This window comes from Suillus discolor (genome assembly GCF_016758755.1).
Source record: "Suillus discolor strain FC423 chromosome Unknown F5147scaffold_37, whole genome shotgun sequence".
NCBI classification, from domain to species: domain Eukaryota; kingdom Fungi; phylum Basidiomycota; class Agaricomycetes; order Boletales; family Suillaceae; genus Suillus; species Suillus discolor.
Window position 1 is genome coordinate 96,602 of NW_024541284.1, and position 26,712 is coordinate 123,313.

A 26,712-nucleotide genomic window follows, 5' to 3' on the forward strand; every position below is an offset into this window, starting at 1 on the left:
AGGATTATGTGATCAATAGTATTAATTACATACATCGAGAAGGCCTAATATATTCTGCCTGCGCATTGCACATCACCTCAAAGCAGATATCGGCTATTCGTATACTTACATCCCATACCCACTAGAATATCTCTCAACAGTGCTTATAGGGCACCGCGTCTTGACAGTTTCCTTTGTTTGTAGCGGTATACAAATATACTCTCTCTGCTTGAGCGTCAGGATGCATAAACAGTATGCAAAGGTTAGAAAATTCACTTTCAAGTTGTTTTTTCCCCATAGAGGACCAGCGTTTCATCTCTGCCTAAGAATCATCGCACGTTGATGTGAGAATCTGCTTTGGTGTCACCGAATGCGAAATTATCTTGTCGTAGCCGCCGCTGAATATAGAGCGTCCGTGGGCCAAGAGAGTTGCATTTTCATCACCGACAGTGGTGACAAGCGAACTTGGCATCAGAACGTCTTTCTCCAAGCAGGGTAAAATGTTCAATTATTATGACGTGTAAGGCTGTGTAGATTCCTGCTTGCCGTGACAGGCAAGGTGCGCCTGTTCTCTTGCAAGGCTTCGAGTGAGTACTGCTGCATGGTATTGTCGGCAATTTCCGGGTAAAGCTTCCGGACAAGCCCAAGAAGAGGGCCGTCAATGCGTCAACAGCCAAGAGCCCCGGTTAACTTTATCCGATTGACACGAAAGACGGACTGTGTCAACACGCCTTTTCATCATCTGTCTAGATCCGATCAGAGCCGAAAGTGTGTGTGTGTGTGTGTGTGAGCAGATACAGAGATCCTCCAGACATGGCTCCTGCATGGAGAGGAATAGACGTAAAAGCTGCAATTGGATACAGCTGGATTGAATTGACTTTTAGAAGATACTGCAGGACATTGACGACAGGTAGCATGATCTCGCCCATGTTGTCCGCAAGAGGACTATTAGATCATTTCGCGCTGCTTTGGGCCCATCATAGATACGTGTCGTATTGCTCCGGCGAAGCGATCCTTGAGATTCTCCAGATCTGTGAGGGTGATAGATGGAAAGGGGACATCACGGGGCTTTCCTGAGATCGTGACAACGATAGCGCCGCACGAGGATCGATTCGCAATGAGAATGATGACTAGGCTATGACGTGCTGCCGCTTGCAAGTCTTCATACGAAGGTGGGGCAGAGATCGCGAGACACCTTCAATACTACAGATTCCAGCTGCTGCCGATCCCTACTTCTCCTTCTGAGTGATCAACAGCAGCTCGGTCTATACCGACAGCGGATCCTTGAGCATCGGATAGACAGTTCTTAACTCCGAGGACTTGTGAGCTAGGTTGAAATTTGTCGCATTTCTGTCCACGGCCCTACTCCATGATTCGGGCTGCGTGTCGTGGATTGCCGCTGCAGAAGGCACATGATGCTTCATTTACAAGCAATAATCTGGTACCACTGAAGGCAGTCGCAGCTTCGCCCATGAAATTGTCATGATCGTGTTACCAAATGTCCGTCAAGAAGGTCGAAACATGTGTTGTAGGCCTCCAACGCAGATGTATATCTGCTAACGTTACCAGCTACGGACTGTTGCAATGCAACTTGGAAAGCCCTGTGTGGGCTGTCACGATGCCAATCTGGAGTGCTCCACAGCGAGTGATTGACCAGCGTACTTGCTTTACACTGGGTAACGAGACATGCAGGCTTCCTGCAACCACACATGGCTGGTGAATCTACTAGGGGGTAGAGAAGGCGAAGCATCCAACGAGTGTTGGCAGAGTATAACCTCCTTGACATCTTCATTCATCTGGGTTTGCGTAAACCGAGAGCAGAGTGCTGAACTTGAACTTGAATTGTGAAGAGATGTATGGCGATGAGATCGTTCAGACAGTAGCCTACAAAGCGGGGTTGGTGAGGGTCGCTGCGTGATCAGGATGCCTGATCGGACACTGGGCAAGAACCGACTGAGAATGCTATATAGCATCACTGAAGCGAGAAACTGTTTTGCTTGTTACACATTTGACAAATTGTGCGTGTCCTGCATCTGTTTCTTGAGGAATTGCACAGTCTATTGTGGACTACGATTGACGTTCCATAGGCAAAATCCAACAGCATAGCTGATGCCACCGATGTCAAGCTGTGTGTTGTTCTGATTGTCACATGAATGTACCCTTCAGTGTGAGCGCAAGACTGACGCCAATAACGGGAGGGAAGAAGAGGTCTGTCAGATGTGAATAAATGAGAAGTTGGTCACCCATCGAAAGGCTCATCCCACGTCGTTTCGAGTTCGCCGATAAGTTTTCCATTGCCCAGCATTCGATCAAGCTCGAAGGATGCCCTGATGTCCAGTGAGAATGCACCTAATGGTCTACAAACAGAAGGCCAGTTTTCGAGTAGTGTGCGAAAGTCTCCATGAACTTTACAAGGTCGCAGCATCGCCCCCGGGCCACGCTACAGATTTTTCGGATTTTGATGGCTGATTTCCAGCGTCTTCTCGAGATGACATTGATGGAGACATGAATGCCAGCTGGAATGCACACTCATAAGGCACTTGGAGATTGTTTCCGCCGATAACCGTAGGTAGATATAGCGTGAGGATCACGAAATAGAAGGTAATAATATGGGGCCTTCGTGCGATGAAGTATGATCGAGGATGGGCTGAGTGGTAGGCGGAATGAGCGGTGGGAGAAGAGATATCGGGACTGTGAATGAAGTTCAGTGGAGAAATTGATGGTTCAGGTCATGTTTCACATGTATTTCCATGTTATGACAGTTGTCGTACACACGGGCCCTCGCTCCGCGTGTCGAGGTTCCTATTTTCGCAAAGGATAAATGCCTGATATCAGATCAGCAGTAGACTTATCGATGATCTACAAGATTCAACCTGGAGATCCATGCAAATATTAATCCAGGTCGAGATAGTGTATTTACTGCAATCTACGCCGGGCTAGAGCAGGCTGGATACACGGAGTACCGTAAGTACCTGATCTAGATTGACCACTGTACGCAGTGCACGTCACACATCTACTATCCAATTGCGAAAAAGACTTCAGTTATAGGCAGTACAGGTCCAATTTTTATCTTACTATCATATCCGAGGTTCAGATGGGCTCATGGCCGCCGTTCGTACATTGAAAGTCGAGTAGTAGTTTTGCTGAGTGATTTAGGCCGCCTTTGAATAGTTCAATGGGATATGCCATGCTTGTGGTACAGCCATGAATCGGAAGTCCGAAGGTTCAATGGTGTGATTTGAAGAAAGAAGCACAGCCACCACCTGAGGCTGTTGGACCTGCAACGACAGTCTAGTCTGTGACTGTCTGCCCTCATCGTGTCCAACGGTGAACTCATCGTTTTAGCGTGGGTGAATGGCCAACCGCATTTCAATTCTGACCGCGAGCGAACCCAATTCAGCACTGGACCGACAATCGAGCTTGGTCTCGTCCTCAGCCACATCATTTGTAACAGCGCCTTCGCCGACGACGACTATTCGCCAAGACATGGACCACACTCACACTCAAATTCACATAGTAGAAGTAACAAGGGACACAGTTCACCTTCACCCACCAAAGCCATTGCCTAGCATCCCCCGTGAGGATACAATCGGTCCACCTCCACCTTCTCCTCCAGCCAGCGTAGACGAGTCGCCTGACAATCTATCATCCTTATTCCCAGTCAGACTCTCAAAGTCAGACCCACTCCCAAAAGGCATCGAGACAGACATCGATGTAGAGTTGGATTCAGCTACCATAAACAGTCACCGCACACACGACCGCCTTCACCGTGCTTCCACAGAGACAAAATTATCTGCCAGAATCCCTAGAGTCTCACAGACGAGCAGTTATGCCCAATCTACTAGCACATCCAAGACACAACCAGATGGTCTCCTCCACCCACCCACTCGTCCTGTACGCCGCAACACGACAGGCTCCGCACGCCGTCCCCATCCACCTCCATCCACATATGTCGCAACCGGAGAACTGGAGGATGACATCCAAATCCAAGCAGAGCAGATTCGCCGTGAAAGAAAGCGAAAGCAGGCTGCCGAAGTCGCCGCAGCAGCTGTCGTCGAAGTGGCTCAGAAAGAGGATGAGCGTCCCTTGGTAGGCAATTTAATAGGAGAGGACCACGCAAACTACGTCCTTATGTACAACATGCTCACGGGCATCAGGATAGCTGTGCGTCCCCAATCTCTATATGTGCGCAGGCTCTAATTCCACCCAGGTCTCACGTTGCCAGGCAAAGATAAAACGACCCCTCACCGAACAAGATTTTACCGCAAGACATAAATACTCTTTCGATATGTATGTATTGCCCATCCGTTCCACATTCCGAACTCACATTTCCCCAGCGTCGGGAACGAACTCACTCCGTCCGCGAGATACGACTTCAAATTCAAAGACTATGCCCCATGGGTCTTCCGCGAACTCCGCGAAGACCACTTCTCTCTAGACCCCGCAGACTACCTCCTCTCCCTTACATCCAAATACATCCTCTCCGAACTCACCTCCCCAGGCAAAAGCGGCTCTTTCTTCTACTTCTCCCGCGATTACCGCTTCATCATAAAGACCATCCGGCACGCAGAACACAAGTTCCTCCTTCGCGTTCTTCCGCAGTACTGGGAACACGTCAAAGCGAACCCTCACACTTTATTGAGCCGGTTTTATGGCCTTCATCGTGTAAAGCTTCCCAGGGGACAAAAGATTCACTTCGTGATTATGAACAATTTGTTCCCGCCTCACAAAGACATTCACGAATCTTACGATCTCAAAGGGAGCACTGTCGGGCGTATCGTACCACCTGCGAAACTGGAGCAGAATCCTCGCGCGGTACAGAAGGATTTGAACTGGATCGATAGTAATAGGGTGCTGGAGCTTGGCCCAGAGAAGAGGGCCCTCTTAACGGAGCAATTGAGGAGGGATAGTGAGATGTTGAGGGATCTTGGGGTTATGGATTATAGTTTGCTCGTTGGGCTTCATTGGGGGAATAGGGGGAATAGGGAGAATGTGAGAGGGAGTACGCTGAGGGTGTTTGAGGTTCGTCTAGCATATTCATGATCCTTACCCTTGCTGACTCGCATGCAGCCCTCAGTCCCACCCATCCGACGCAAAACCACGCAAACGAAAGATGGGCGGTCGCCTGAAGCGATTGCTATGCGCCGAATCATGCGCGCATCTGATCCGCACCAGCTAGGGACGACGCTTGATCTCCCGGATTCGCCTCCTTCTTCGATGCAAACCGTTGCGCCGTCTACGCCCACCTACTCCCAGCGCACGCGTCCGCGTTCTGGTTCCAAGGGTACGAGCAACGCAAATGTGGGTGTGAACGGGAATGGGAATGGGATCACGCAACAAGCCCACCTGACATTCCAAACCCCACCACATCCATCTTATCCTCTCCACCAATCTCAGCCTCAACCTCCCTACCCGCAACACCAAACCCCTTCCAACGCACCCTCACAGCAACCCCACCCCACTCAAGACCGCGATCACTTTCTCTTCTACCAAGACGAAGGAGGCCTCCAAGCGACAGATGAAAGCAACGAAGAGATGGACGTCATTTATTATTTGGGAATTATTGATATTTTGACGCCGTATGGGGGGTTGAAGAAGTGTGAGCATTTTTGGAAGGGGTTGAGTGCTGATCGGGTGCGTTTTTTTTCTCCCCCTTTCATCCCCTCGTTCGCTAACTCACCTTTCAACAGCACAAAATCAGCCCAGTCCCGCCTTCTGAATACGCAGACCGATTCTTTGGGTTCATGAAAGCTATCATGCGTGGAGGAGAGGGTGGGTCGCGGTTTAAGGCTGAGTGATGTTTTTTGTGCGTGTGGTGTGGTGTGTGGTGGGCGATGACTGATTTTTGCACGTAGGCAACGGCTGAGTCCCGCATTAGTATGAACATACTGCCCCCTTGTAGTCATGGACTCGGACGGGGTGGACGACAGCATCACGCATCATCCTTCAAACACGTTTTCCTGCTTTTATAGTTGCTTCATCTGGAGAATCCGCGGACATTTGCGATGCATCGGAAATTGTACAGTCTTTCTCTCCCTCCTTGCTCAGTGGCAGCACGTTTTACTATTTTTTCGACCCCATCCACAATCCCTCATGTTCCCTTGCTCATGCCCTTTTTATTTTCCGCATGCTTTCCCTCATCCCACGACCGTTGCATCTCCCATCCACTACGTATTCTATTTTTAATGGTTTTTCATGTTAATCTCTTCTCCATTTTTCTTATTCCTTCATTCTTTCCTCCCTCGTTCGTGCATTATTTCCTTTTCCTCGTCGCTGCCACTTTAACTTTAATATCGCCGTATGCTTAATCTAGCGCTGTCTCCATCCTGCCTCTGCCGCGTATGATTTTCGCTTGGAGGATGAGGGAGGGCACGTCGTACTTTTGCTATTGCTGCACGAGCACGAGACCAGGTCATTGCACGCTCCTTCGCGCATCTCAACGTTTACGCTCGTTTTTCATCTTCGGCGATTTCTTTCGTATACATATACGCTCTCGTTCGGACACGCATCCACTCGTTCATAGTACACGCTTAGTCTTGTCCTCGTACATACCCGCATTCGCTCGTTTTATTTCTGTTCTTGTCTCTTGGGCCATGCTTGCTCGGGATAGATAGCATTATTTATGATAAGTTTAGGCGTAATTTATCATCGTATGCGCATGGCGTTCTGCAAGCCCGTCTTGAGTAGGAAAATTGAGGGTCTGTTCGAGCATCAGTCAAAGGGGTTTGCGACCGAATCATGGACAGGCCTGCCAGTGGCAAGCTGTACAGGGACACCGTTTCGGCGGGAATGCACATGCACAGGCCAAAATTTTAAGAACACGGCAACAAATACACCTATTGATTCCAGCTCGCAACTTCGTTGTACAACAAGACATCACGGCAGGTCATACTACAATACTAGCCTGATGATGATTTACTCGTTGACGAAGCTGCAATTGACCCCGGATCTGCAATATCACTGATCAACCGACTTACATAAGTTGAAAGTACTATTATGTAAGCTCGCTGCTTAACTGAGTTCCCATAACTTCAGCATAACTTATACTCCGCAAGCGTGCTTTGATTATCACTGCCTTTTGGCGTAACTGTTAAGGGACGACAGTCTTAAATACTGACATATTAGTACCTCTGTGCCACGGGGAAGTCAGAACTTAGGTGACAGGCAGCTGGCGGGCCTAAGGCTGCAGCTCCAAATTGGAATGGTTCAACTTGAAGTTGAGTACCTTCCGAAGCTGGCAGTTATGTGATTGTCAAACGTTGATCAGTGATATTGCAGATCCGGGGTCAATTGCAGCTTCGTCAACGAGTAAATCATCATCAGGCTAGTAGTCCACTCATGTCTATCATACTAGTCCTTCAAGTTGTATTTCCGAATCAATGTTTCAACCCTGAAATGTGCTCGTAACACTGTTCAGCTCTCTCGAACCTGTGTGAGTGCCACTACCAGCAGCGCTTGAGACGTAATCCCCGTCAGGCTTCCATTCACCGTGACCATGGTCGGATCCGACTCGAAGGCAGGTCCCCATCGCTCCTTCGATTACTCTGAGTGAGTCCAATGCCTAGTTTCATTCGTCCTCCTTTCTGATTCTGATTCGTTCCCCAGGGATCTTTATCGCTGCATCGACCAATTGTTTCAAATATCTTTACTACTGCACAATGTCTATCACAGGTGCGTTCGGATGCCTGCAGCCGGTTCCTAATAATCATTCTGGGCACACCTCCAGCCACGGAGACCCAGATTGGGATTTACAACAACACCAAGCACACGATCTCCGCCCGCATCACCAATGACAATGGTGACACGGGGTCTGCTGGATTCTCAGATATCGAGCCAGGGAAGTACGATTTGTGGAATCGAAGCCACTGGCAAGTGGCCTTCGTGTTGAAGCACTCGGTCGAGCCATCTAATCCCAAGGCGTTGACTTTGATCGTGAAGCCTACGGGGGTTTACTACGTCAACGATGAGTAGAAGCAGTTCGAGTTGAGTTGCGGCGTGCGCTGTGTATGCCGCTAGTAAGTATTGTAGTATGACCTGCCGTGATGTCTTGTTGTACAACGAAGTTGCGAGCTGGAATCAATAGGTGTATTTGTTGCCGTGTTCTTAAAATTTTGGCCTGTGCATGTGCATTCCCGCCGAAACGGTGTCCCTGTACAGCTTGCCACTGGCAGGCCTGTCCATGATTCGGTCGCAAACCCCTTTGACTGATGCTCGAACAGACCCTCAATTTTCCTACTCAAGACGGGCTTGCAGAACGCCATGCGCATACGATGATAAATTACGCCTAAACTTATCATAAATAATGCTATCTATCCCGAGCAAGCATAGCCCAAGAGACGAACAAAAATGAAACGAGCGAATGCCAGTGGTTTCATCAGAAGCTTGTTCCACTGCTGAACGATGTCCGCTGTAGTAGTCTTCAGCGAATTCTCATCTGCCTCTGCCAATGCTCGCCTCATCTCCGGATCACGGTCCGCGCGCGATGTAGAAGAATCTTTTCATGATGACGCTCAGCGTCTCGCTGGTGATCGAAGCAGTAACACGAACCGAGCCCGCCCACATTGTTGAACCAGTTGGCAATCGTGTGGGCGATGGCTGACTTGCCCTTGCCTGCAGGGCCAGATAGCCAGAACACACGCTGGACATCGTCTCCGGTCCTGCTGACCCAGTCCGTGATCTCCGACAAGATTTCCGTGCGCGTCCCGGGTAGGCATTGCTTCCCGGTATCTAGTTCCGCGCCTTCTGCATACGCCATGCCACTGAGGTCCAGTGTATCGCCTGAAGACGTATGAATAGATGTAAAGTCGGAAGCACGTGCAACCCTTACCTGTACGGTGGACGAATATCTCTACATCGCGAGTGACTTGGTCCCGGAAGCTTTGCATGACCGCGTCTAACATATCGATGTACTACTGAGTCGTATTTTCTGCTCCGAGATAACGTTTTTCCCAAGTCTCTTCCCTACAACAATAGCACAAGATGAATAATGAGCGAATGAGCAAAGCACAATAATTCATGGATTCCTCACAGAAGCTTTTTGTCGCAGAGTAATCCTTGATAAACTGGGAGCATTCAAAAGTCTGCTGAACTATTCGTCCGACGATCCCCTGCATCGACGGAATTCCGCCAAGAGTCTTGTCTTGCATCATGAAATCGTAGACTTGGCCTAACTTCTCGAGAAGCCGGAGTATCCCTTGGTCGCGATCTGTTTGAGCGAGAATTATCTGCATAGATGGCGGCTGAGCATGATATAAGACCCGAAGTGAAACAATACGTACTTTTGATGCAGAAGACAGTAGGCCCAGTGCCATCTTTGCATAGGTGCACCTATGCAAAGGAATCAGTTCGGTTCCAACAAAGACGAATGGGCCCATACATCCGCAAGCTTCTCGATAACGCACAAGACTCAGTCCACCGCTGACAAACAACTCGTTTAACCTCTGCACGGTCATCGTCGAGCCAGTCAAGGTTCCGGTGGAACCACTTAGGTTTTCTGTCGGGACACATCACTATTTGAATAATAATAACGACATCAATATGGTACCACAGAGCTCGTATCATGGTCACTCACCGACGGTAATCCTGTAGACCTCATTGTCATCCGTCAGGGCATAGTATTTGCCGACGATTTGAAGGGCAGCTTTTGCTATGGAGCCTGAGCGACGTCTCGTAGTGATCATAGACTGCTGAAGTCCAGCGTGCTTTCGATGCCTCTAAAATGACAATGAGCTCATGGATCTACATTTGACATTAAGATTATGCAAGGAAATACCAATGATGTCATTGTCGTTCTCGTCCCAAATATCAAGGTCAGATTTTTCTGTTTTGGCTCGTCGCTTCTTTTTGGGAGACTGTAGAACAGGAATCGATATCGGAGACGCTGGTCGTTTACGATGGGGTGGATCCATAGCTGGTGACCCGGGTGCCGAGGATGTACCTGCTGGTGAAGTAAACCGCTGCCTCACCATTGAGACAAATCTGATTAAGGACGAGGAATGGAATCGGACTGGTCATTTTGCACATCAAGTTTTAAACATTGAAAACTCAGAAGTAATAATATCACATTTTGATAGCTCTGATAACAACAAATATTGATCTGGTGAGATGCATAAGGATGCATACCTATCCATACCTCCGCGAGTTTGATTTCGACAGATTTTGACGTCGATTGGGAGTTCGGAGTGAGTTTGACTCGGCCGAAAATATTTGCTATTTGGAGTACTGTATACGCATAATACACTCCGCACAGAAAGTATCAAAAATTCTTGTCCTTCGAGCGCTCCATAGCTGAAGCTGTCGTGAGCCATCATTGATCGCATACAGAAACCTACTTACGATTGTAATGCAGAAGTTTTTCGATGAGATCAACGTGCGTGAGCACCATTCGCCGACAGCAATATCGCTTCAGCTGCAATTCATCGAGAGCGTCACTGGAATATTGTCAGGTGATAAGTCGGCAAGCTCCCAGATTGTTACCTACCCTTCGCTCATATCGTTAGCTAGTAACTCCAGGTATGCATTCCATTTGTCCCCGATGACCTTTCCACACGAAAAGCATCTCACTGGGATGATCTGCGCACATGAAGTTAGTTTATTCGCAACCCAGAGAATGAGTGAAACTCGCCATGGTGGTTTGAGAGACTTGCAAGGGATTTCGCATCAATGTGGGTCCGTCGGCAAATGCCAGGTGTGATGCTTATATCAGCCACTAATTATGGCTTGTGTAGTTTCTATACTGAAACGTTTCTCTGCAACGTTTCAAGGGCTTCTGTCGTATTCTCAGCAGGCGATATGAATGGCTCGTGTTCGTCCCTGTTCCGCGTAAGAATCATGGCACCCGTGCCGCAAGGATAGGGCGCTATGCCTCTTTGGTAAACCGCCAAAGAAATATAAACACCTATTATACCAGAGCGAGTCAGGTCGCCTGCAGGTGAAGGCGTGTTGCCCATCTTCGCCCTTGTCTGCCATCTCAGGCTGTTCTATCCTCCCTCAGTGCTTCACAATGACCTCAAGCAAACGGGCCACAAAGCCCGCCCAGGTCGACCCGTATCAGGCTCTGAATACCGCTCAGCCCAGTCGACAAGCTACGACTGGTAAGATCCGTGGTAAAGCGAAAGAGCCCAAGAAAGCAGACAGAGACGAACGCCAACGCGAAGAAATACGGTTCAACCTTGGCTACTCTTTTAGAGATACCCGCAGTGGCGCCAGCGCCCGTCGCAGACAAGCAAGAGTGCGAGAAGATGGTGGTGAGATTAAATCAAATGTCTGGAGGTGGTAGAATTGAATGTCTCAACTGATCGGCCAGATACTTCGGACTATCCACCGCCTCCAACTTACGAGGTAGCGACCAGTCCTACCTTGTCCAGTCTTGCCTCATCTGCGCTTGCTTCATCTACATTCGTGGCTGGGGTTCATATACACCCAGAACATTTACCTGTCTCAAATCGCACGTCCTCTTCGGGCTCTACACAGCCCACAGCTACGCATGATAACATCATTATGCACACAGATTCACCGATATCCGCAGTCACAGCGACTCCTTTATCGATGTCAATACCCACACCTGCGTTATCGCCTTTGATGATGCCCTTGCATGTGCCGAGTCCCACGCTTGCATATACGCCCAATCTTTCATCAGGGTCTTGCGCCTTCCCGGTGCCAGTACATCAGAAGGCACTACTCGATGACGACGAGTCAAGCATAGAGCTGGTGGACGTAGATCCACCTCAGAGATGGGAAATGGATCGACAACGTGGAGTTCCTCTCGAGGAAAGGGTGACGAGGCACCATCAACGGTCGGTGGAATCACATGTTCCAGCCGTGCCGCAGCGGACCCGATTGTTTAGTCAGGCTCCAAAACGAAGCCCTACTTCTCAGTCTCGTTTCGCGAACTCTCGATTGTCACTTAGGATTCCCGAGGATCAAGATCCATATCCTGACGACCGCAGCGTGCAGGCAGCATCCGATGCATCTTCTCCAGTTACGCCTAAACACAAGCTAGCTCTGCCAAGCCTTCCCCTTTCTCCATCGAGGATATTCCATAGGTCTCAGTCACCACAACCCTCATCCTCTGTTATCTCACTGTTGCGTAACCCCAATCCATTCTTCAAGAGCACACCTTCACTCCTCAATCTATCTTCGCCTTCCGCACTTCACGGTCACGGAGATCACCACTTTTCTCGAAAGCTCTTTCATCGGAAGCAGAAAGAGCGCGCAGCTGAATCCTTGGAGGACTGGGAAGTCTTGGATCGCACTGACTCCTCTCACTCCTCTTTGGAAGAGTCCCCCGCTCACCATAGCCCCCCAAGCCCGGCTCCTGCACTACGCTCAGGAGGCTTTGCAGAGACGTGGTCTTATCCCGATGTTTTTACAGAAGATACCCGTAACTCAAATACAAATCGACACCCATACTGTTCTAGCATTCGGACTATACTTCCTGCTGAAGATCGTCCTCAACGTCCGGCTTCTCCTCCATTTGTAAATCGGCATGTTCGGAGGCGCACGAATTCCAGCTTGCGTAGCGATCACACATGCGCATCGAGCGCCCCAGTATCCCCAATTTCTTCGTCTTCCGCTTCCCTCTTTAGCTCCTCGAGCTTGTCGTTGGCCACAGTCGGAAGGACGCTTCCATCCTTCTCTCAACAGGACCTTGGCGTTTGCGATGAATTGGAGAGATCTCGTCACCCTACCCGTGGGATAACGTTGAGGGACTCACCAACCCTGTCGTCCCTATCCTTATCCCAACCTTCAGTGGGAAGGGCACTTACTTCCTTCTCGCAGATGAACTTGGGAACTCATCAAGTTCAGCATGAGCATGTTCGCTCACATTCGACGCCTCGTGCTGTTGTTCAGCCAGAGCTTCCAAAGACTACCCGCACACATGCCAGAGCTTCTCCGACATCGGCTTCAGAAGTGACCTACATTGACTACAATGCGGCGCCTGCTACACCCATTCCAGCGCCCAATAACTCGTTGCCTACCAGGTCTGCAACAGAGCGGGTCACGCGTCGTCGGACTCCTGCCCGCCGCGAGGAGATCCTCATTCATCGTGGACGGTCCTTGTCACGTGAGTTGGAAATGCGAAGTGCACCTGCGTATAGTGCGATCTTCCCCTCGGGACCACCTACCCCACCCCCGGAGTCACATACCCCTCCGTATAGCCCCGCCCCTGCATCACCTCGGCGTCACTATCCAGGCCGTCCTCTACCACAGACCCCATCCACATCGCCCTCTCTTACATGGCTTGTAGGCCAGACGCCGGATGAAAAGACTCCCACTGTTCCGGTCTTGCACCACCCCAGGGCTATTCCAAAAAATCTGCATGTACCCGAGGGCCTGTTGATCGATTTAGACGATGACAGCTTGGATCCAATTAGCCCTTCCAGCTCCAGTTATACCCCTCCCCTCCCCGCTCATACACCCCCATTGCCAAATCGCACTCCCCCTCTCCCGGACAGTAGACCCATGATACCTGATCGTACTCCACCTGCGCGCACTCCACCGCCTCTCCCCATCGACTACCTAGAGGACGACATTGACAGTGACAGCGTCACTGTGGGCAGTTCCAGCCCTCGTGGGCCACTCACGCCAACATCAACCACGTTGCCATCTTCGTGCACAGTCACAACACCTGCATCCGAATACATTACTGGCCTCGTTGGCAGCCTAGGAGATGATCACCCTCGCGATGACGGCTCAAATTATGACGTGAGTATTCGGGATGCACAGTTCTCGGGCCCGTACTTGAAGTCACCCACATGCGCAGGCCCTCCTCCTCATCGCCGATTTTATCGGTCCTGCCACGTTGCATCGCAATCCTGACAGTTTAGATAACTGCCTTGTTGGACTGGTAGAACTAGAGAGGCGAAGGCTGACAAATGATGGACGTGTGAAGCTTAAATTGTCGCTGTTGGGTGTGAACGTACAGAAGTGCACTATCTGCTTGTCCCGGTTTAAAAGTGGAGACCATGGCGTGTTGGGAGCAAAGTGTCGCCATGCGTATGTTGTTCTTGTTCTTATGGTGGCTGCCAGCTTATATTGTTCTTCAAGGTTCCACAAGAGATGTCTTATTCCATGGCTGGCCAGGAACCAGACCTGTCCGTTGTGCAGGGAACATTTGGACGTTCAGAACTGAATCCTTCCATTTTTCGAAGACCGATCATGTCGAACTTTTTCTCTCAGAGTTTTGCTGGCCAAATCTCTTCTAACCTTCCTTTGAATTCATACTCTTGTCCCACGCTGTACTTCGTTTAACGTTACTCATGTACTGTAGTCAACACCCGATTATGTTCCATGATGCAGTCAGGCTATGTACTGCTTGTTACCAATATGTAGCCTTAATCCTCAGCAATTCATTGCCGTGCTTTTTCACCGGACAATGTGATTACCGTGGGAATATTATCTGACTACTGCTATATAAAACGCCATGCTCTTAAAGTCCTCTTCACTGCAGAAAAAGGCAGATTATGTATATATACTTCCATGTCATATATGGTACGCGAGGTTCATAACTTGAATTACGCACTCCCATCCTATCTCGAAGCAAGACTGTCGTGCGAACCACTTCTTGCGGACATTTTTGAGGCCCATATCGTTAATCTGAGGTGTAATATGGTAGCTACATGCATGAATATATATAGATAGTAAATACTAGATCAACGTTAACGTTCAACGTTCAACTCCAGCGATGGTTACGAACGTCCTTGCGCAATTGTAAAACGCTGCTGCAGATGCTGAAACCAGATCCTTGAGGCCTGGGTATCTAAGATACAACGCGCGGTGGTCTCAGCGTGTGAGCATGTCTCGAAGTTGGACTAATTGTAATCAAGCGAGCACGCCGCATAACATCTAGTTTGTTTGTACGTACTTGCACACCGCCGTTGGTGGAATGACGAGCCCGATGCCGACGATCCGCACTTCCGTACCTAGTAGCCCGACGCAGGGCTGGGGGTCTCTTTTTGTCTGGTATTGGATTTGCCGGTGGTGGTGGGGGTTGCGCAAAGTCTTTCGTTTGCCTGACACTACCTTTGATTCGGGTCTGTTTCAAGGGTTTCTCCTTGTTACGAAATTCGCTAGAGATGTTAGGATGAGAATCTTTGTCTCGCAACCGACGTCGTGAAGGGGGACAGGGGTGTGACGCTGGACTCCTTGAGCTGGAATGGACTCTAGTCCATGTAATTTGGATGAATCACGGATAGAGAGAATGAACGGAGAACACGACAGGGAATTGTCGCCTGACACAACTGCCGACGTCTGAGAGATCTCATCAGACGGTGCCACTCGAAGAATACCATCTCTCAAGTCTCTTTGAATGTCCTTTACGCCGCCACGGCACCGAGGCATAAGGTGACGGTCTCGATAAATGATTCAACCGCGTCCGGTGTGCACGAATCCCGCCATTGCCGCCTTCCTCGTTCTCTTCAATGGTCATCTGCCTTCTTTTTGCACGCATGCGGGTGATGCCTTTACGGCAACACGAGCTCCTCCGTTTCCGTTGACCGAGGAGTTGAACGCTTGCGACTATCGCTGGTGGAAGCGGAATGTCGAGTATAGCGTGAGCAAGTACTTCGGCGTTCACATCCTTCTCATTGATCCCATCATCTGGCTCAGTCTTAGCGTCGTCGTCTGGCTCAGTCTTGGTATCGTCGTCTGGTTCGGACGTCGCATCAATGTCTGTCTGGGTTTCTTTTCCATCAGAGCCTCTCCCGGTGATGCTCAGTGCCGGCGGGGCGATGTACTGGGGTTGGCGACGGACCGAGGTAATGGTATCGTTAAAGTGTCCAGGTGGCTGCACAACGGTCTTTGCGTGGATCACTGGGTTTAAAGCAGGAATGGACTGGGGTGCAGCGTGTTCGTGAACGTCAACATTGAGGTCTGCAGAACTTGCATGTTCTTCAAAATATAATTTCCGTAAGTCCACAGTCTTGCGAATAAATAATTCGCTTACGAGCGTACTCCTCGTTCTCGAGGATGCTGTGAAGTGGATTGGCTTTCCAGGCGGTCCTTGGTATATCTCGTCCCCGAGCGGTAATCCCGTAAACATTTTGCTCCGCTGATGATATCTCAGAAAGTCCAGAACAGGGGTATCTAGAACCAGGGAAGTCGGTAGGTTGTTCTCGTGTGGGCGCTGAAAATACAGCCGAGTGTGCTTCAAGAATGCTAGATGACCAATGCGAACTATGGCCCAGCTCAGACTGAATAGCTGAAGTAGAATCCAATACAGGCTGAGAATAGCTAGCTTCGACGTTCGTAGAAAATTCTTCGGAGCTAGGGCCAACTGCAGACACATATGTTGAGGCTCCGCCAGATACGGTAATTGCAACTGGAGGTTCATAGGTACAAGCATAGTGCATCGCAGTGACATCAAGAGGACGGAAGTCAAGGGAGGGTCTAGGCATATTTAGTTTCGCAGAATTTTTCGCGAAGCATCGCTCCGGCACTGACCTCGTGGATTTGATGACAGCATCCGTCATTTCTACGTCAATGCGATCGGAATAGTCAATCCATTGTGGTTGCGGAAGGGGACCTTCATTAGCGCGGACATCGCCGTTGTTGACAAAAGATGCGTGATCAGAAGATATGTCAAGCGAGTTGGAAGTGAAAGGTCCAGAGCAAAATGGCCCCGCAGTAGACCTGTCGTACGTAGTGGCACTGAGCGAGGGTCCTGAAAACGTGGAAACTGGCTGCTCGGCAAAAGGCACTTGTTCAGGTAGGTTGGGAAAAGCCAGAGAATAGGGATTGAAGGCTGCCTCGTACGATGGGCAATTCATAAAAGGAAATGGAAGTGTTGATGTGAGGGGCGAGATGCCGTTGTTTGCAAGTAAGTTGGGTCCATTTGTTGCTGAGTAACAATCATGCAGCGCGGTTGAGGGTAGAATAAGACTAGACAACAATGCCACGTGTCTCTCATCAACCTGGCATGCGGCAAAGGGGCTGTTGGATGCGACTCTTTCTGTCAATGGTCCCAGATGCTCGATCGGCACGACAGGCAGCTTAGCAGAATCGACTACAGCAAGGAGTGGAAATGAGGCTGCGATTGGCGATACTTTAGCATCACTAGAGCTAACGCCCACTAGGGTCTGAGTGGGACGGTAGGCCTTATGAATACCAGTGCCTTCCTCAACATCATTCTTCAATCGCGCATCTGTGCGTTTGGGTTCTCCATTGAAAACAGAGGGTGTCTTGCTGTTGCTAGAAGGAGCGGATGTAGAGTTGCAAGGAAAGCGACAGATTTTGTGAGAATAAAATTCTTCCTCTCCCGTAGAATCCACAATTTGACCATTCTGGGTCTTCCATGTTTCCAGAGCAGTCGTATTCAGGTTCAGTCCATTGTCGCCCACGGAATGGTTACCAGTACAACACCGCGGACACCGGCAAGTCTTACATGGGACGGGATTGTCATCGACATCTGGTGCATGTACCCTGCATTTGGTGTGGTGACCAGGCGGTTCTGACACTGCAGCTAGAATATCATCCTCGGTGATGTGGAGATGAGTCTTGACCTTCGTCGATAGATCATGATCAATAGCCTGAGAAGGCCCTACATAACACACGGGACCCGTAGAATCATTTGGCGTCGTCGAAGCAGATGAGAGCTTTGTAGAAGTATTAGTGGAGCCATAAGCCTGAGAGAAGTGGTACTGCATCTTCCGGGAGTGCATTCCTTGCGGTTTTCGAGGAACAGCTTTGAGTGTTCGCTTGATGTTGGCGTAGCCTTTCGAAATCAGTGATAGAACCAGTGAAGGAGTGACTTTGTAACGATTTGCCATCTAAAGCTGTGTCAATGAAGATGCAATCGGCAGAGTCAGAGTCAGATATAGCCGGTTGAGTGTTCATACATGTATCATCCGAGTCCATGGACTGCTTATCGCTATTCAACTCATCGATTCCTAGAGCCGCGGGATCAATTTCCTCCATCAGATCTCGTTCTTCTTTCCTATAGGAAGATCTTCTGTAAAGTGAAGGTCATAACTATAAGTAGTAGCGTACCTAGCCTTGGTCAAACTCATGGCTTTCTGTCTTCCCTTGCCCACGAATGGTAGGTTTTTAGGATTAAAGGAGTACAACATGATTCCCTAGATATATGGGTCCTATGGGCATTTTTAGTGTCAAGATCATCAATGGGTAGATGATAAAACACCACACAGTTCACGTACTGTGGATAATTAGTATTGTCTCGGATGTTGTGGCCGTTATCACGTTTTGCCAGTGGGGGATGAGGAAGAGCATGGACGCCGCCACAGGCTCTTTTATATGCAGCATGCCCTGACCGCTCCCGCTTTTCTAAACAATAAAGTGGCTTAGACTGGATGTGTTTTGACCAAGTTTTGACCGTCGCTTAAACCATCATGCTGGTAGTGGATCATGGAACCCCAGACTAAGGTTAGGGTTTTTTGACCGGTCACGAGCATGTTGGCTTTACACGTGATGGATTACATAATATACACGCGAAACACGCGGTAGCCACGCCTTGAATTATTGTCAGCCAAAAAGCAGCCAAAGTTGGTTTTGTTGTGGCTCTGTTCATTTTCTGAGCACTTCTTCTCTTCTCTTTTCAAGACAACCGTCAGACTTTCAAGGTGTTAGGCCATTGAAATGTCTACGTACACTCATGCCCGTATGCCCGCCCCCTCCGATCAGCAGCAGCCTGTTCATCGTCGTCATCCCTTCACAAATGCAAGTGTTCTCAATCAGCCTCGCCTGACATCTCCTGTAAAGCCACAAGAGAAACCCAAGGCAACTCCAGCCGACCCACCTCTGCCCAGGCAGAATAGCAAGACTACCCCTCCCTCACCCCCCAGAGTAATCGTCGACCAGAATCGACAAGTTCAGTACTACCGTGTAGGATTTCTTGGAGAAGTAGGATTTGCCTCGATTACCGCCTTGTACACACTAATCATTCATGTCTCAAACAGGGAGGATTTGCACGTGTCTATGAGGTGGCAGACGGTCGTCATAGTGCCGCACAACACCTTGCTTGCAAGGTCGTTACCAAATCGTCTCTGAAGACGAAGAAGGCCAAAACCAAGGCAAGTCTACACCACATCTGATTATTCACTTGCATCTTAACACTTTTGTTTGCTAAGCTCTATGCAGAAATCAAGATACACCGTTCGCTTGCTCATCCTAACATTGTGCGCTTCCAGGAATGTTTCGAAGATGACGATAACGTCTACATGACACTTGAGCTTTGCACTAGCGGATCATTGATGGACATGCTCCGTCGTCGTCGTCGCTTTAGCGAGTGCGAGGCCCGATTCTTTCTTGTACAGCTCATCGGTGCATGCCACTACATGCATACCCACCAGGTCATCCACCGTGACCTTAAGCTCGGGAATTTGTTCCTTGACTCGAACATGAACATCAAGGTCGGTGACTTCGGTCTTGCTGCCTTGATCGAAAACCCCGGTGAACGAAAGAAAACCATCTGCGGCACGCCAAATTATATTGCCCCCGAGGTGTTGTTTGACACTGCGAATGGGCACAGCTTCGAGGTTGACACTTGGTCTATCGGTGTCATCTTGTACACACTTGTTATCGGTCGTCCTCCCTTCCAGACCAAGGACGTCAAGGAGATCTATACGTAAGGCATACCGTTCCTGCATCCTGATGTCTACTTAACCATTCGTGCAGACGGATCCGCGATAACGTCTACGAGTTCCCGCCTGAACGCCGCATTACACCAGATACTAAGGACTGCATCACGTCTATTTTAACACCTGACCCCTCAAAACGTCCTACTCTCCTTGAAATCCTCAAGTCACCTTTCATCGACCTCGGTATTGTCCCACCATTTATTCCCGTCTCTGCACATGACGCACCCCCCGACTTCCGATACCTTACGCGCCCAATGTCCGTAGTCAACCTCATGAAGCTCAAGAAAGCTGTGTGGTTGGATGACGATCACATTTCGACTATAGCGGTTCCGTCGGCTCCAGAAGACAAGGCGAAAAATCCGATTACGTCCACCATCGCTCAGCAAGAGAAGGAGTTCCAGAAGGCTGTTCAGCCTGGCAGTCCTATCTCTGCCCTGCTTAGTTCTGCTAGGCAACCGTTGGTCATGTCGACAAATGGGATCAAGGAGTCCCCTCTGTTCAGAAAACTGCAAGCAGCGAAGGACACGAAATCACCTCTACGGAACGTGCGCACTGCACGTGGGTTGCAAGATATAGAAGAAGAGAACGATGCACCTCGAGGAACTAGGGAGAAAAATCACGATCAGCAGAGACAGAAGGAGCTCGAATCGCAGAAGGCGAGAATTGTAGCCCAGATGGCTCCAGTGGCTGGTCTGGGCGCACCCCGCCTCGAGGAGGACCAGGAGAATCTACCTCCTACCCACAAGGATCTGAAGGGCAAGGAGCCGATGCGCGGAGAGCGCAAGGAAACTCTAGTGCAGGACGCGCACATGGAACCTCCACAAGCAAAGCTTAATGGATTTGATGCTGCTGCACAGACTTTGACCCAGGCATTTGACGCGAAGGCTGCCGGCAAGCTGTTCCGGGATCCTCGTGATGATACTACCATCCCTGATGAGCGCGTTTTCATCGTGTCTTGGGTGGATTACTGCAATAAATATGGAATGGGTTATGCCCTGACGGATGGGTCTGTTGGTGTACACTTTAATGATAGTACGACCCTCATACTCTCAGCGGATAAGCAGTGAGTTCTTGTCTATTTCTGATCTTTACATGACCAAACACATCTCCCAGTCACTTTGACTACATCTCCTCTCGACGCCACGGAACTGTTTACGTTAGGAAGAACTTTTCTGTGACCGAATTTCCGGAGGACCTCAAAAACAAAGTATACCTTCTCAAGCATTTCGAGCGCTACATCATGGACCGCCTGTATGGCGACTACGAGTACACCTTCGAGGACCATGACCGTACCAAGGGAATGGATTTCGTACAGAAGTATTTGCGCATGAAACACGTTATTGTGTTCAAGATGAGTCATGACGTCCTTCAGGTCATTCATTTCACCCCTTCTTAATGTGTTTGATAATTGACGCTGTGTGTAGTTCAACTTTTACGATCACTCAAAAGTCATCCTCTCGTCTCATGGTTTACTGGTGACGCATATTGACAAGAACTACAAGATCGCACGATTCACGCTCAGCGAAATTATGGCACTATCTTTGCAACCTCCTGCTGCAGATCCCGAGCAGGCCAAGTTTAACCAGCGACTCGTAGATAAACTCAAGTACTGCAAGGAGGTACTTACGTCCATCCGTAATGCGAGCGCCAACCAAGCCGCAACTGATGACGACGCGGGGATGGGGGGAGGGTTAGTCAGCACGAAGACATCTAAGGCATCGTTGCGGTGATGCGTGTGATGGGTGAAGCGCGTTTACACTTGCATAAGCTGTCGGTGGTGTTAGGCCTCCGTAGTTTGTTTTCATTTCCTTTTTTTCGCATTCTGTGTCTGCTCATTATAACATATCAAGCAAGTTTTCGCTCTCGTAGGCATCAGTACCATGTTATGAGTTTTTTTATAGCTTTCGTAAAGCACCACAGGCATATGTGCCGTTTGATTATTTTCTGCTCTGACATGGACAGCTTGTCGCTCTCATATTTGTCAATTTGTCAATATCAAGGATTTTCCACATTCTGTATGAGCATCACGTGTTGAAAGTGCCCGACATCAGATCTATCCCTTAATCCAACACCTGACCAGCTGATCTGGTCGACACGTTTCAGAACTCATTCAGCCATTGCTGGCCGCACATTCACGCGTCTTGGCGCTGCACTTTTCCTAGTGGGTGACGCAACCCATATTCATTCACCCGCAGACGACCAGGGCATGAACCTGGCCATCAGGGGTGCAAGCTTTCTCTGAGGCTGTGCAGAAAACCCCGATGTGGGTGATGCCATATTGCAGGAATTTGCTGAAGCGCGTCACGCTCGAGCGTTATAAATTATATATCGGCTTCACCAAGAATCTTTTGAAATTCGCAAGCCTGACGTGCGATACATACGCTTGGGAATGCCGTTCAGTCGAGCCTCTGTCCGCGATCTGATGTGAAGGACATCGGGCAGATTTGATTTCGTGCAGTCGAGGGTTGCATGGGGCCTGAGGCCTGAGTGAGCTTGGAAGAGCGTTTTGTTTCTGTCTGTTTTGTACGAGAAGTATCGGAAAATCTGAACGTTATGATGAGTTGTATTATTGTAGAGAGTAGAACGGCTGAATCACAATACATCACCTCGTGTCGGTGAATGAGACGTTGGGAACCAGTACTGAAAGCTGTTTGCGTATGCCTGTTCCACGACTTGCAGCTTATAAGTGCCGCTGTAGTCAGGGGCTGTCTATATACGGCGGATGTTGTTATTCGAAGTAAACAACCAGTGAACGTAGGCTTATACCATCTCATATCACAGTAGTGAACCAAGCTGAAAAGGAGATGAAATTCATATCTACAGGTTTCTTAGCTCTCGCTGAAGAACTCCAATCTTATATTCTGAGCTTCCTTCCCTACCGAGATATTCTACGTTGTACAACTGTGAGTGTTGCTTGATCGGATTGATCATCGATCCTTTAATCCATCTTGCAGGTATGCAGGGCGCTTCGCCAGACGTACATGTCCTCATCTGAGCTTCAGTATATCACTGAACTCGGTGGTCAGCAATTGCTCCCCGTCTCCGACACAGATCTTGACAACCACACTTCTATTTCCAAGCGTCTACAACTCCTGCGGGACAAAGCCCACGCATGGTTCAAATTTGATATCCACTCTTTCGAAAAAGTTTCTATACCAGAACAATACCACGACGCGAAAACATCTCTCGCCGACGGGCATCTCTGTTTATTCAACGAAGACGAACAATCGGCCAAGATCTTTCCAATACTGCCAAAACCCTCACAACAAAGGATCGAGCGTGATTGGCCTTCAGGATCACTATGCTCGATTCCACATGCGGATAGCATCGAGGTGTTTATGGACCCGGCGCAAAACTTGATTGCCATTGCGTGTATGATTGCCGATGAAACTCTCGAAATGGATGACGGCGAGAGGTTGTATATCGATCTTGGAACCCTGGATGGAGATGGTGGCGTCCATCCCGAAGCTGCCGGAAAGACATTGTTTCTTTCAGGGCTTCCTAGATGCGAGGACGGCCTCTATACAATAGAAAATTGGAAACTCGAGGGTTTAGGGAGGCATATCGCTTTCCGGCGCTCCCTGCTGGTTCATGAAGGCGGCTATAAATTCGGCGAGGAGATATGGTTTATGCAAATTTGGGACTGGCAACACTCAACAACGTCCAGTGTGAGCGTTGGTCAGAAGCAGTCAATGATTTACAATTGACACTCGTTTTATTAGTGCGTGCTCAGTGACACAATAATAAACCCAGAGGTTGGGGAGTCACTTGATTTTTGTTTCCTTGGAAACGATAGACTGTTGATTGTCAGCAAGGACTTGAAGCTCTATTCGATCGAGGATCTGTCACAGGCACCTCAACTATTGGCCTGCTTCCTGATGCCTGTATCAGTGACGGGCATACAGTGCCTCCTTCCGATGGACGACATTGCACATAGTTCACAACTGCAGATGCAAACCCAGCGAACGATGTGGACCTCAGACCCTAAAAATCGAATATTATCCCTTATCACACGCACTCGGGATGCCACAAACTCATTGGCCTTCATCATTTCTACTAGGATTTTCTTTAACCCCCAAGCTGGGGTCTCTGATAGAATGGCAGGAATTCCATGGGAACATTGGGGTCCTCTAAATGCTCGTATTTTCGTGCACAACTGGCGGTGCAGAGTCGGTGTTAGCGGGAATCGAGTGTTGCAGGCATTTCCTACAATGGACACGACGCTAGTGGAAGATTACCCGAATTATCTGTTGTATATGATGGACTTCAGCCCATTAGCTGTTGAGCGCCGGCAGGGATTAGGAAAAGTGGTGAGAGAGCCATCTACGATAGAAATTCCTGAATTGGAGGAGACGTTGACGACCTCCCTGCCTTACGTGGAGGTCGTGTCGGATAGAATATTTGGTGTTGACCAGGTGATGGACATATGGGTTGATAAGGACAGGATTTATTTGCCCAAGTTGAATACAGAGGAATCAGATAGTGTGAGTTCTTACGTTTCCAACGAAGCCCTATATGCTAATCTTTGTCCAGGATGGTATAGCCGAGCTCGAGGTCATTGAGATTTAGAGCAGGGTCCGTACACCCTGAGGCCCGAGGAGCTAGTTATGACTCGAAAGACTGAGCCAGCATCATAGTGGCACAAAATCATTTATCGCAGGGGTCCAAGAATTGCGACTAGCACATCGAAAGCACCTTAGGCATTGATCCATGTGGTGAGGGATTTGTATGTTGTTGTATAATTTTTTTCATAGTGTCAGGCTTCCATAGGTGATGTTTGTCGATGCTGAACCGGGTGTGAAGTGGAGTCGGCGTCGAGCACCGTGCGAACACCGACTCAGTATTTGCAAAGCGCTGTCTGCTGCGTCGACCACAATATTTTTTCAGATCCGGACGAGTCTGTGCTGAGGAAGTCCTCAAGTGGTGCGCTACGGTGGTGAACTTTTGGAAACTCATACTTATCGTTCAACAATCTGGCACCAGTTGTGCTGGTGTTGCCAACTGGCATCTCTGTCCGCATCACCGCTGACAACGGTGATACAGGGGATGCTGAATTCCAAGATATCGGGCCGGGGAACTACGATTTGTGGACCAGAAGCCACTGGCAAGTAGCCTTCGTGTTGAAGAAGTCGGCCAACCCACCCGATAACAGGGCGGAGACTTTGGTTATGAAGCCTATAGAGGTTTATCACATCGTTGATAATTGGAAGCTCTTCAAGTTGGGTCATGGTGTGGGTTGTGCATACTGTTAGTACTGTAGGTACATATGACCTACCGTGACGTCTTGTTGTACAACAAAGTTGTAATGTGGAATTATATAATTTGTATTTCTCAGTTGATGATCGTCCCGTGTTTTGGATCTGTCTTTCCGCGTAGCGGATGTTAGCGGGATTAATCCATCCTCCCTGGCCCTTGCCACACTTTCCATGTCAGCTGTCGCTGACGTTCTGCTCCTGATAGTGCTTCCAAGTCGCCAGGTTGCAGGAGCACTGCCACTATACATCGTGCTACCTTCATCCCCAGCATCTGCATGGACACCGTCATCCTTGAAATACTCCTTGTGGTAGTCCCCTGGCGTCATTGGACATGGTGAGGAGCTCAGTGGTGGGTCTTCTGCCTTCTGGTGTGTAGGGGTTTGGAGATGAGGAGGAAGCGAGTGTGTGAGATAAGACATGGATAAAGAGGTGTTGACTGTAGTAGTCCGTTTTGGAGCGCGTATGTCCGTGTTTGTGCAGGACAACTTCGAGGGCGAGCGGGTGAAGGCCTACGCACGATTATTATCAACACCTCGCATGAAGAATCGTGGCCATTTACATACCATACTTCAGGGCAAGCGCACTCATCACATCCCAGCTGATGCCGCACACGTTTATCCACCTCACCTTCACCCATGGCTCCCTCTCCGAACTTCTCTTATCATTTAACATTTGTACAAAACGCTCATTATCCATATTTTCCAAAGCTACTCCTCAAGGTACTATAGTCGGCGATTTGGATCTCGCAGCGCTCACGAATGTGCGCGTAATGCAGATCTGCGGACTGCCTGCGCGGGTCAATACCAGGTTCTGCACCAGCGAGACCGAAGCCCAAAAGGATTGTTGTTTTCCGGTGTATGGAAATCACTTTGCGGACACATGCGCGGAAGTGATCTTTGGGTGTTTGAAAATAGAGGGCAGGAGCACGTTTTGCCCGCAGTGAGGCCGGAATTTTTGACGAAGATGCACGTCGCCAAGACTGAGGTACAGGCTCTTGGGAGGGTCCATTGGAGGGTAGAGACGATTCGATATGGGCAGGGGATGCGGAACGTGGTGGTGGACTCGGCGATGGCACGAATTCGTCCTCAAGGTCAGGCGTCAAGCAACATCCAACAGAGTCCGTGAAACTGTTTTCGCGAGGCAGGGCGAGGTGTAATCTTCGCCGGAATGAGGTTTTGGGTGCCATTCCCTGGTATCTTCAAGGATGTAGTGTATGACACAGCAGGAGTGGGGGTAACTGGGCCCAAAGTGATAAGGGGCTGAACAGATGAACAGAAGACATTTGGAAGATGTCTGTAAAAGGATTCGAGCTCGTAAGTATGAAATCAGGATGCCTTGAGTTGCGCCCTGCCTCAAATAATTGAAGAACGTTGAATCCACATACTTACGTTTTGTGTACGTTACAAGCAAGTAACAGCGATTGAACGCAACGAGGGTGTACGATTCTTTCAATTGAACTGGGCGTGCATAAGCGTTTGAAAACTTGGCTGCAGTAAAAGGACCTACAGTGTTGCAATCTAAGGTATTTCTCAGCTGACGAAGTTGCACGTTTCTGGAGACGCGCGAAAAAGAGCAAAAAAGAACTTATCCTGAAATGACAAGATGTCGTGTTGGCGCTCGAGATAGCCGTGCAGAGGACGAGATAGGGCATTGACACCCCGTACATCATGATGGGGGCGTTGTCGGGGCCGAAACAGGCTCAGAGATGCCAATGAGAAGAAGAGAAGAGAAGGTAGTGGGCATTCGACCTTCTAATATTAATCCCCTGTCTAGTAGTATCATGATAAATGATAGCACAGGTGGAGCTCAGGTGCAGGAGAGTCACACGAATTGGTTCCGCGGGATCAAACGTTCCGTCCTTACATATTTATTGTAGAATAGAA

At 49.2% G+C, this 26,712-nt stretch overlaps 14 protein-coding genes across 14 annotated transcripts; 6 read left to right on the forward strand and 8 right to left on the reverse strand.

Moving 5' to 3' along the window:
* Positions 1 to 2,090: 2,090 nt before the first annotated feature.
* F5147DRAFT_837983 (uncharacterized protein) lies at positions 2,091 to 2,486 on the reverse strand (the record flags this gene model as incomplete). The annotated part of the gene is made up of 2 exons (XM_041444115.1): positions 2,091 to 2,336; positions 2,392 to 2,486. 2 exons carry the CDS (start codon positions 2,484 to 2,486, stop codon positions 2,219 to 2,221), a joined length of 213 nt encoding a protein of 70 aa, XP_041291329.1. The 3' UTR covers positions 2,091 to 2,218.
* A 979-nt stretch (positions 2,487 to 3,465) lies between these two features.
* On the forward strand, positions 3,466 to 5,777 carry F5147DRAFT_579162 (uncharacterized protein; the record flags this gene model as incomplete). Its single annotated transcript, XM_041431473.1, has 6 exons — positions 3,466 to 4,143; positions 4,190 to 4,269; positions 4,317 to 5,001; positions 5,050 to 5,205; positions 5,428 to 5,613; positions 5,670 to 5,777. 6 exons carry the CDS (start codon positions 3,466 to 3,468, stop codon positions 5,775 to 5,777), a joined length of 1,893 nt encoding a protein of 630 aa, XP_041291330.1.
* A 1,697-nt stretch (positions 5,778 to 7,474) lies between these two features.
* On the forward strand, positions 7,475 to 7,950 carry F5147DRAFT_654032 (uncharacterized protein; the record flags this gene model as incomplete). Its single annotated transcript, XM_041433836.1, has 3 exons — positions 7,475 to 7,527; positions 7,585 to 7,650; positions 7,671 to 7,950. 3 exons carry the CDS (start codon positions 7,475 to 7,477, stop codon positions 7,948 to 7,950), a joined length of 399 nt encoding a protein of 132 aa, XP_041291331.1.
* Positions 7,951 to 8,215: 265 nt separating this feature from the next.
* On the reverse strand, positions 8,216 to 8,760 carry F5147DRAFT_701888 (uncharacterized protein). The gene has a single exon (XM_041437756.1). It carries the CDS (start codon positions 8,732 to 8,734, stop codon positions 8,435 to 8,437), a length of 300 nt encoding a protein of 99 aa, XP_041291332.1. The 5' UTR covers positions 8,735 to 8,760; the 3' UTR covers positions 8,216 to 8,434.
* Positions 8,725 to 9,969, reverse strand: F5147DRAFT_237247 (uncharacterized protein). The gene is made up of 6 exons (XM_041428767.1): positions 9,752 to 9,969; positions 9,551 to 9,692; positions 9,356 to 9,488; positions 9,008 to 9,306; positions 8,807 to 8,940; positions 8,725 to 8,757 (listed from the first exon to the last, which is right to left on the reverse strand). Exons 1-5 carry the CDS (start codon positions 9,761 to 9,763, stop codon positions 8,873 to 8,875), a joined length of 654 nt encoding a protein of 217 aa, XP_041291333.1. The 5' UTR covers positions 9,764 to 9,969; the 3' UTR covers positions 8,725 to 8,757; positions 8,807 to 8,872.
* A 265-nt stretch (positions 9,970 to 10,234) lies between these two features.
* Positions 10,235 to 10,606, reverse strand: F5147DRAFT_746373 (DNA-directed RNA polymerase, subunit N/Rpb10; the record flags this gene model as incomplete). Its single annotated transcript, XM_041439839.1, has 4 exons — positions 10,235 to 10,266; positions 10,315 to 10,409; positions 10,460 to 10,551; positions 10,604 to 10,606. 4 exons carry the CDS (start codon positions 10,604 to 10,606, stop codon positions 10,235 to 10,237), a joined length of 222 nt encoding a protein of 73 aa, XP_041291334.1.
* A 375-nt stretch (positions 10,607 to 10,981) lies between these two features.
* On the forward strand, positions 10,982 to 13,800 carry F5147DRAFT_775102 (uncharacterized protein; the record flags this gene model as incomplete). The annotated part of the gene is made up of 2 exons (XM_041441667.1): positions 10,982 to 11,225; positions 11,285 to 13,800. 2 exons carry the CDS (start codon positions 10,982 to 10,984, stop codon positions 13,798 to 13,800), a joined length of 2,760 nt encoding a protein of 919 aa, XP_041291335.1.
* Positions 13,801 to 13,819: 19 nt separating this feature from the next.
* On the forward strand, positions 13,820 to 14,113 carry F5147DRAFT_579376 (uncharacterized protein; the record flags this gene model as incomplete). The annotated part of the gene is made up of 2 exons (XM_041431483.1): positions 13,820 to 13,977; positions 14,029 to 14,113. Coding segments are annotated over 2 exons (243 nt in total), but the record flags the coding sequence as incomplete, so codon positions are not given.
* Positions 14,114 to 15,592: 1,479 nt separating this feature from the next.
* On the reverse strand, positions 15,593 to 16,828 carry F5147DRAFT_701895 (uncharacterized protein). The gene is made up of 3 exons (XM_041437757.1): positions 16,423 to 16,828; positions 15,926 to 16,368; positions 15,593 to 15,870 (listed from the first exon to the last, which is right to left on the reverse strand). The coding sequence occupies exons 1-3, from the start codon at positions 16,442 to 16,444 to the stop codon at positions 15,799 to 15,801; spliced, it is 537 nt and encodes a 178-aa protein (XP_041291337.1). The 5' UTR covers positions 16,445 to 16,828; the 3' UTR covers positions 15,593 to 15,798.
* Positions 16,829 to 18,479: 1,651 nt separating this feature from the next.
* Positions 18,480 to 21,588, forward strand: F5147DRAFT_637828 (kinase-like domain-containing protein). The gene is made up of 6 exons (XM_041432955.1): positions 18,480 to 18,837; positions 18,894 to 19,007; positions 19,065 to 19,561; positions 19,612 to 20,637; positions 20,688 to 20,946; positions 20,999 to 21,588. Exons 1-6 carry the CDS (start codon positions 18,574 to 18,576, stop codon positions 21,302 to 21,304), a joined length of 2,466 nt encoding a protein of 821 aa, XP_041291338.1. The 5' UTR covers positions 18,480 to 18,573; the 3' UTR covers positions 21,305 to 21,588.
* A 755-nt stretch (positions 21,589 to 22,343) lies between these two features.
* F5147DRAFT_237284 (uncharacterized protein) lies at positions 22,344 to 24,475 on the forward strand. The gene is made up of 5 exons (XM_041428769.1): positions 22,344 to 22,477; positions 22,529 to 23,242; positions 23,297 to 24,058; positions 24,108 to 24,289; positions 24,335 to 24,475. Exons 1-4 carry the CDS (start codon positions 22,379 to 22,381, stop codon positions 24,141 to 24,143), a joined length of 1,611 nt encoding a protein of 536 aa, XP_041291339.1. The 5' UTR covers positions 22,344 to 22,378; the 3' UTR covers positions 24,144 to 24,289; positions 24,335 to 24,475.
* A 201-nt stretch (positions 24,476 to 24,676) lies between these two features.
* Positions 24,677 to 25,661, reverse strand: F5147DRAFT_237275 (uncharacterized protein). Its single transcript, XM_041428768.1, has 2 exons — positions 25,393 to 25,661; positions 24,677 to 25,338 (listed from the first exon to the last, which is right to left on the reverse strand). The coding sequence occupies exons 1-2, from the start codon at positions 25,393 to 25,395 to the stop codon at positions 24,823 to 24,825; spliced, it is 519 nt and encodes a 172-aa protein (XP_041291340.1). The 5' UTR covers positions 25,396 to 25,661; the 3' UTR covers positions 24,677 to 24,822.
* On the reverse strand, positions 25,366 to 26,286 carry F5147DRAFT_237286 (uncharacterized protein). The gene has a single exon (XM_041428770.1). The coding sequence runs from the start codon at positions 26,013 to 26,015 to the stop codon at positions 25,518 to 25,520; it is 498 nt and encodes a 165-aa protein (XP_041291341.1). The 5' UTR covers positions 26,016 to 26,286; the 3' UTR covers positions 25,366 to 25,517.
* F5147DRAFT_237300 (uncharacterized protein) lies at positions 25,991 to 26,618 on the reverse strand. Its single transcript, XM_041428771.1, has 3 exons — positions 26,336 to 26,618; positions 26,214 to 26,286; positions 25,991 to 26,139 (listed from the first exon to the last, which is right to left on the reverse strand). The coding sequence occupies exons 1-3, from the start codon at positions 26,496 to 26,498 to the stop codon at positions 26,028 to 26,030; spliced, it is 348 nt and encodes a 115-aa protein (XP_041291342.1). The 5' UTR covers positions 26,499 to 26,618; the 3' UTR covers positions 25,991 to 26,027.
* Positions 26,619 to 26,712: the final 94 nt, after the last annotated feature.

Excerpts from the sequence above, each read along its gene's own strand:
- F5147DRAFT_237286 (XM_041428770.1), bottom strand. The coding sequence starts at position 26,015 with ATGGCACCCAAAACCTCATTCCGGCGAAGATTACACCTCGCCCTGCCT.
- F5147DRAFT_701888 (XM_041437756.1), bottom strand. The coding sequence starts at position 8,734 with ATGGCGTATGCAGAAGGCGCGGAACTAGATACCGGGAAGCAATGCCTA.
- F5147DRAFT_237300 (XM_041428771.1), bottom strand. The coding sequence starts at position 26,498 with ATGATGTACGGGGTGTCAATGCCCTATCTCGTCCTCTGCACGGCTATC. Across the intron at positions 26,287-26,335 it reads ATACCTTAGATTGCAACACT|TTCAATTGAAAGAATCGTAC; the intron begins GTAGGTCCTTTT and ends ATGCACGCCCAG. Across the intron at positions 26,140-26,213 it reads GTAACGTACACAAAACGTAA|CTCGAATCCTTTTACAGACA; the intron begins GTATGTGGATTC and ends CATACTTACGAG.
- F5147DRAFT_237284 (XM_041428769.1), top strand. The coding sequence starts at position 22,379 with ATGAAATTCATATCTACAGGTTTCTTAGCTCTCGCTGAAGAACTCCAA. Across the intron at positions 22,478-22,528 it reads ATATTCTACGTTGTACAACT|GTATGCAGGGCGCTTCGCCA; the intron begins GTGAGTGTTGCT and ends TCCATCTTGCAG. Across the intron at positions 23,243-23,296 it reads AACACTCAACAACGTCCAGT|TGCGTGCTCAGTGACACAAT; the intron begins GTGAGCGTTGGT and ends TCGTTTTATTAG.
- F5147DRAFT_701895 (XM_041437757.1), bottom strand. The coding sequence starts at position 16,444 with ATGCTGTCATCAAATCCACGAG. Across the intron at positions 16,369-16,422 it reads GCTGTCATCAAATCCACGAG|ACCCTCCCTTGACTTCCGTC; the intron begins GTCAGTGCCGGA and ends AAATATGCCTAG. Across the intron at positions 15,871-15,925 it reads CGAGAACGAGGAGTACGCTC|AACATGCAAGTTCTGCAGAC; the intron begins GTAAGCGAATTA and ends TATATTTTGAAG.
- F5147DRAFT_237247 (XM_041428767.1), bottom strand. Across the intron at positions 9,489-9,550 it reads GGTCTACAGGATTACCGTCG|TGATGTGTCCCGACAGAAAA; the intron begins GTGAGTGACCAT and ends TTATTCAAATAG. Across the intron at positions 8,941-9,007 it reads CTCTGCGACAAAAAGCTTCT|GGAAGAGACTTGGGAAAAAC; the intron begins GTGAGGAATCCA and ends CTATTGTTGTAG.
- F5147DRAFT_637828 (XM_041432955.1), top strand. The coding sequence starts at position 18,574 with ATGTCTACGTACACTCATGCCCGTATGCCCGCCCCCTCCGATCAGCAG. Across the intron at positions 19,562-19,611 it reads GACGTCAAGGAGATCTATAC|ACGGATCCGCGATAACGTCT; the intron begins GTAAGGCATACC and ends CCATTCGTGCAG. Across the intron at positions 20,638-20,687 it reads ATACTCTCAGCGGATAAGCA|TCACTTTGACTACATCTCCT; the intron begins GTGAGTTCTTGT and ends CACATCTCCCAG.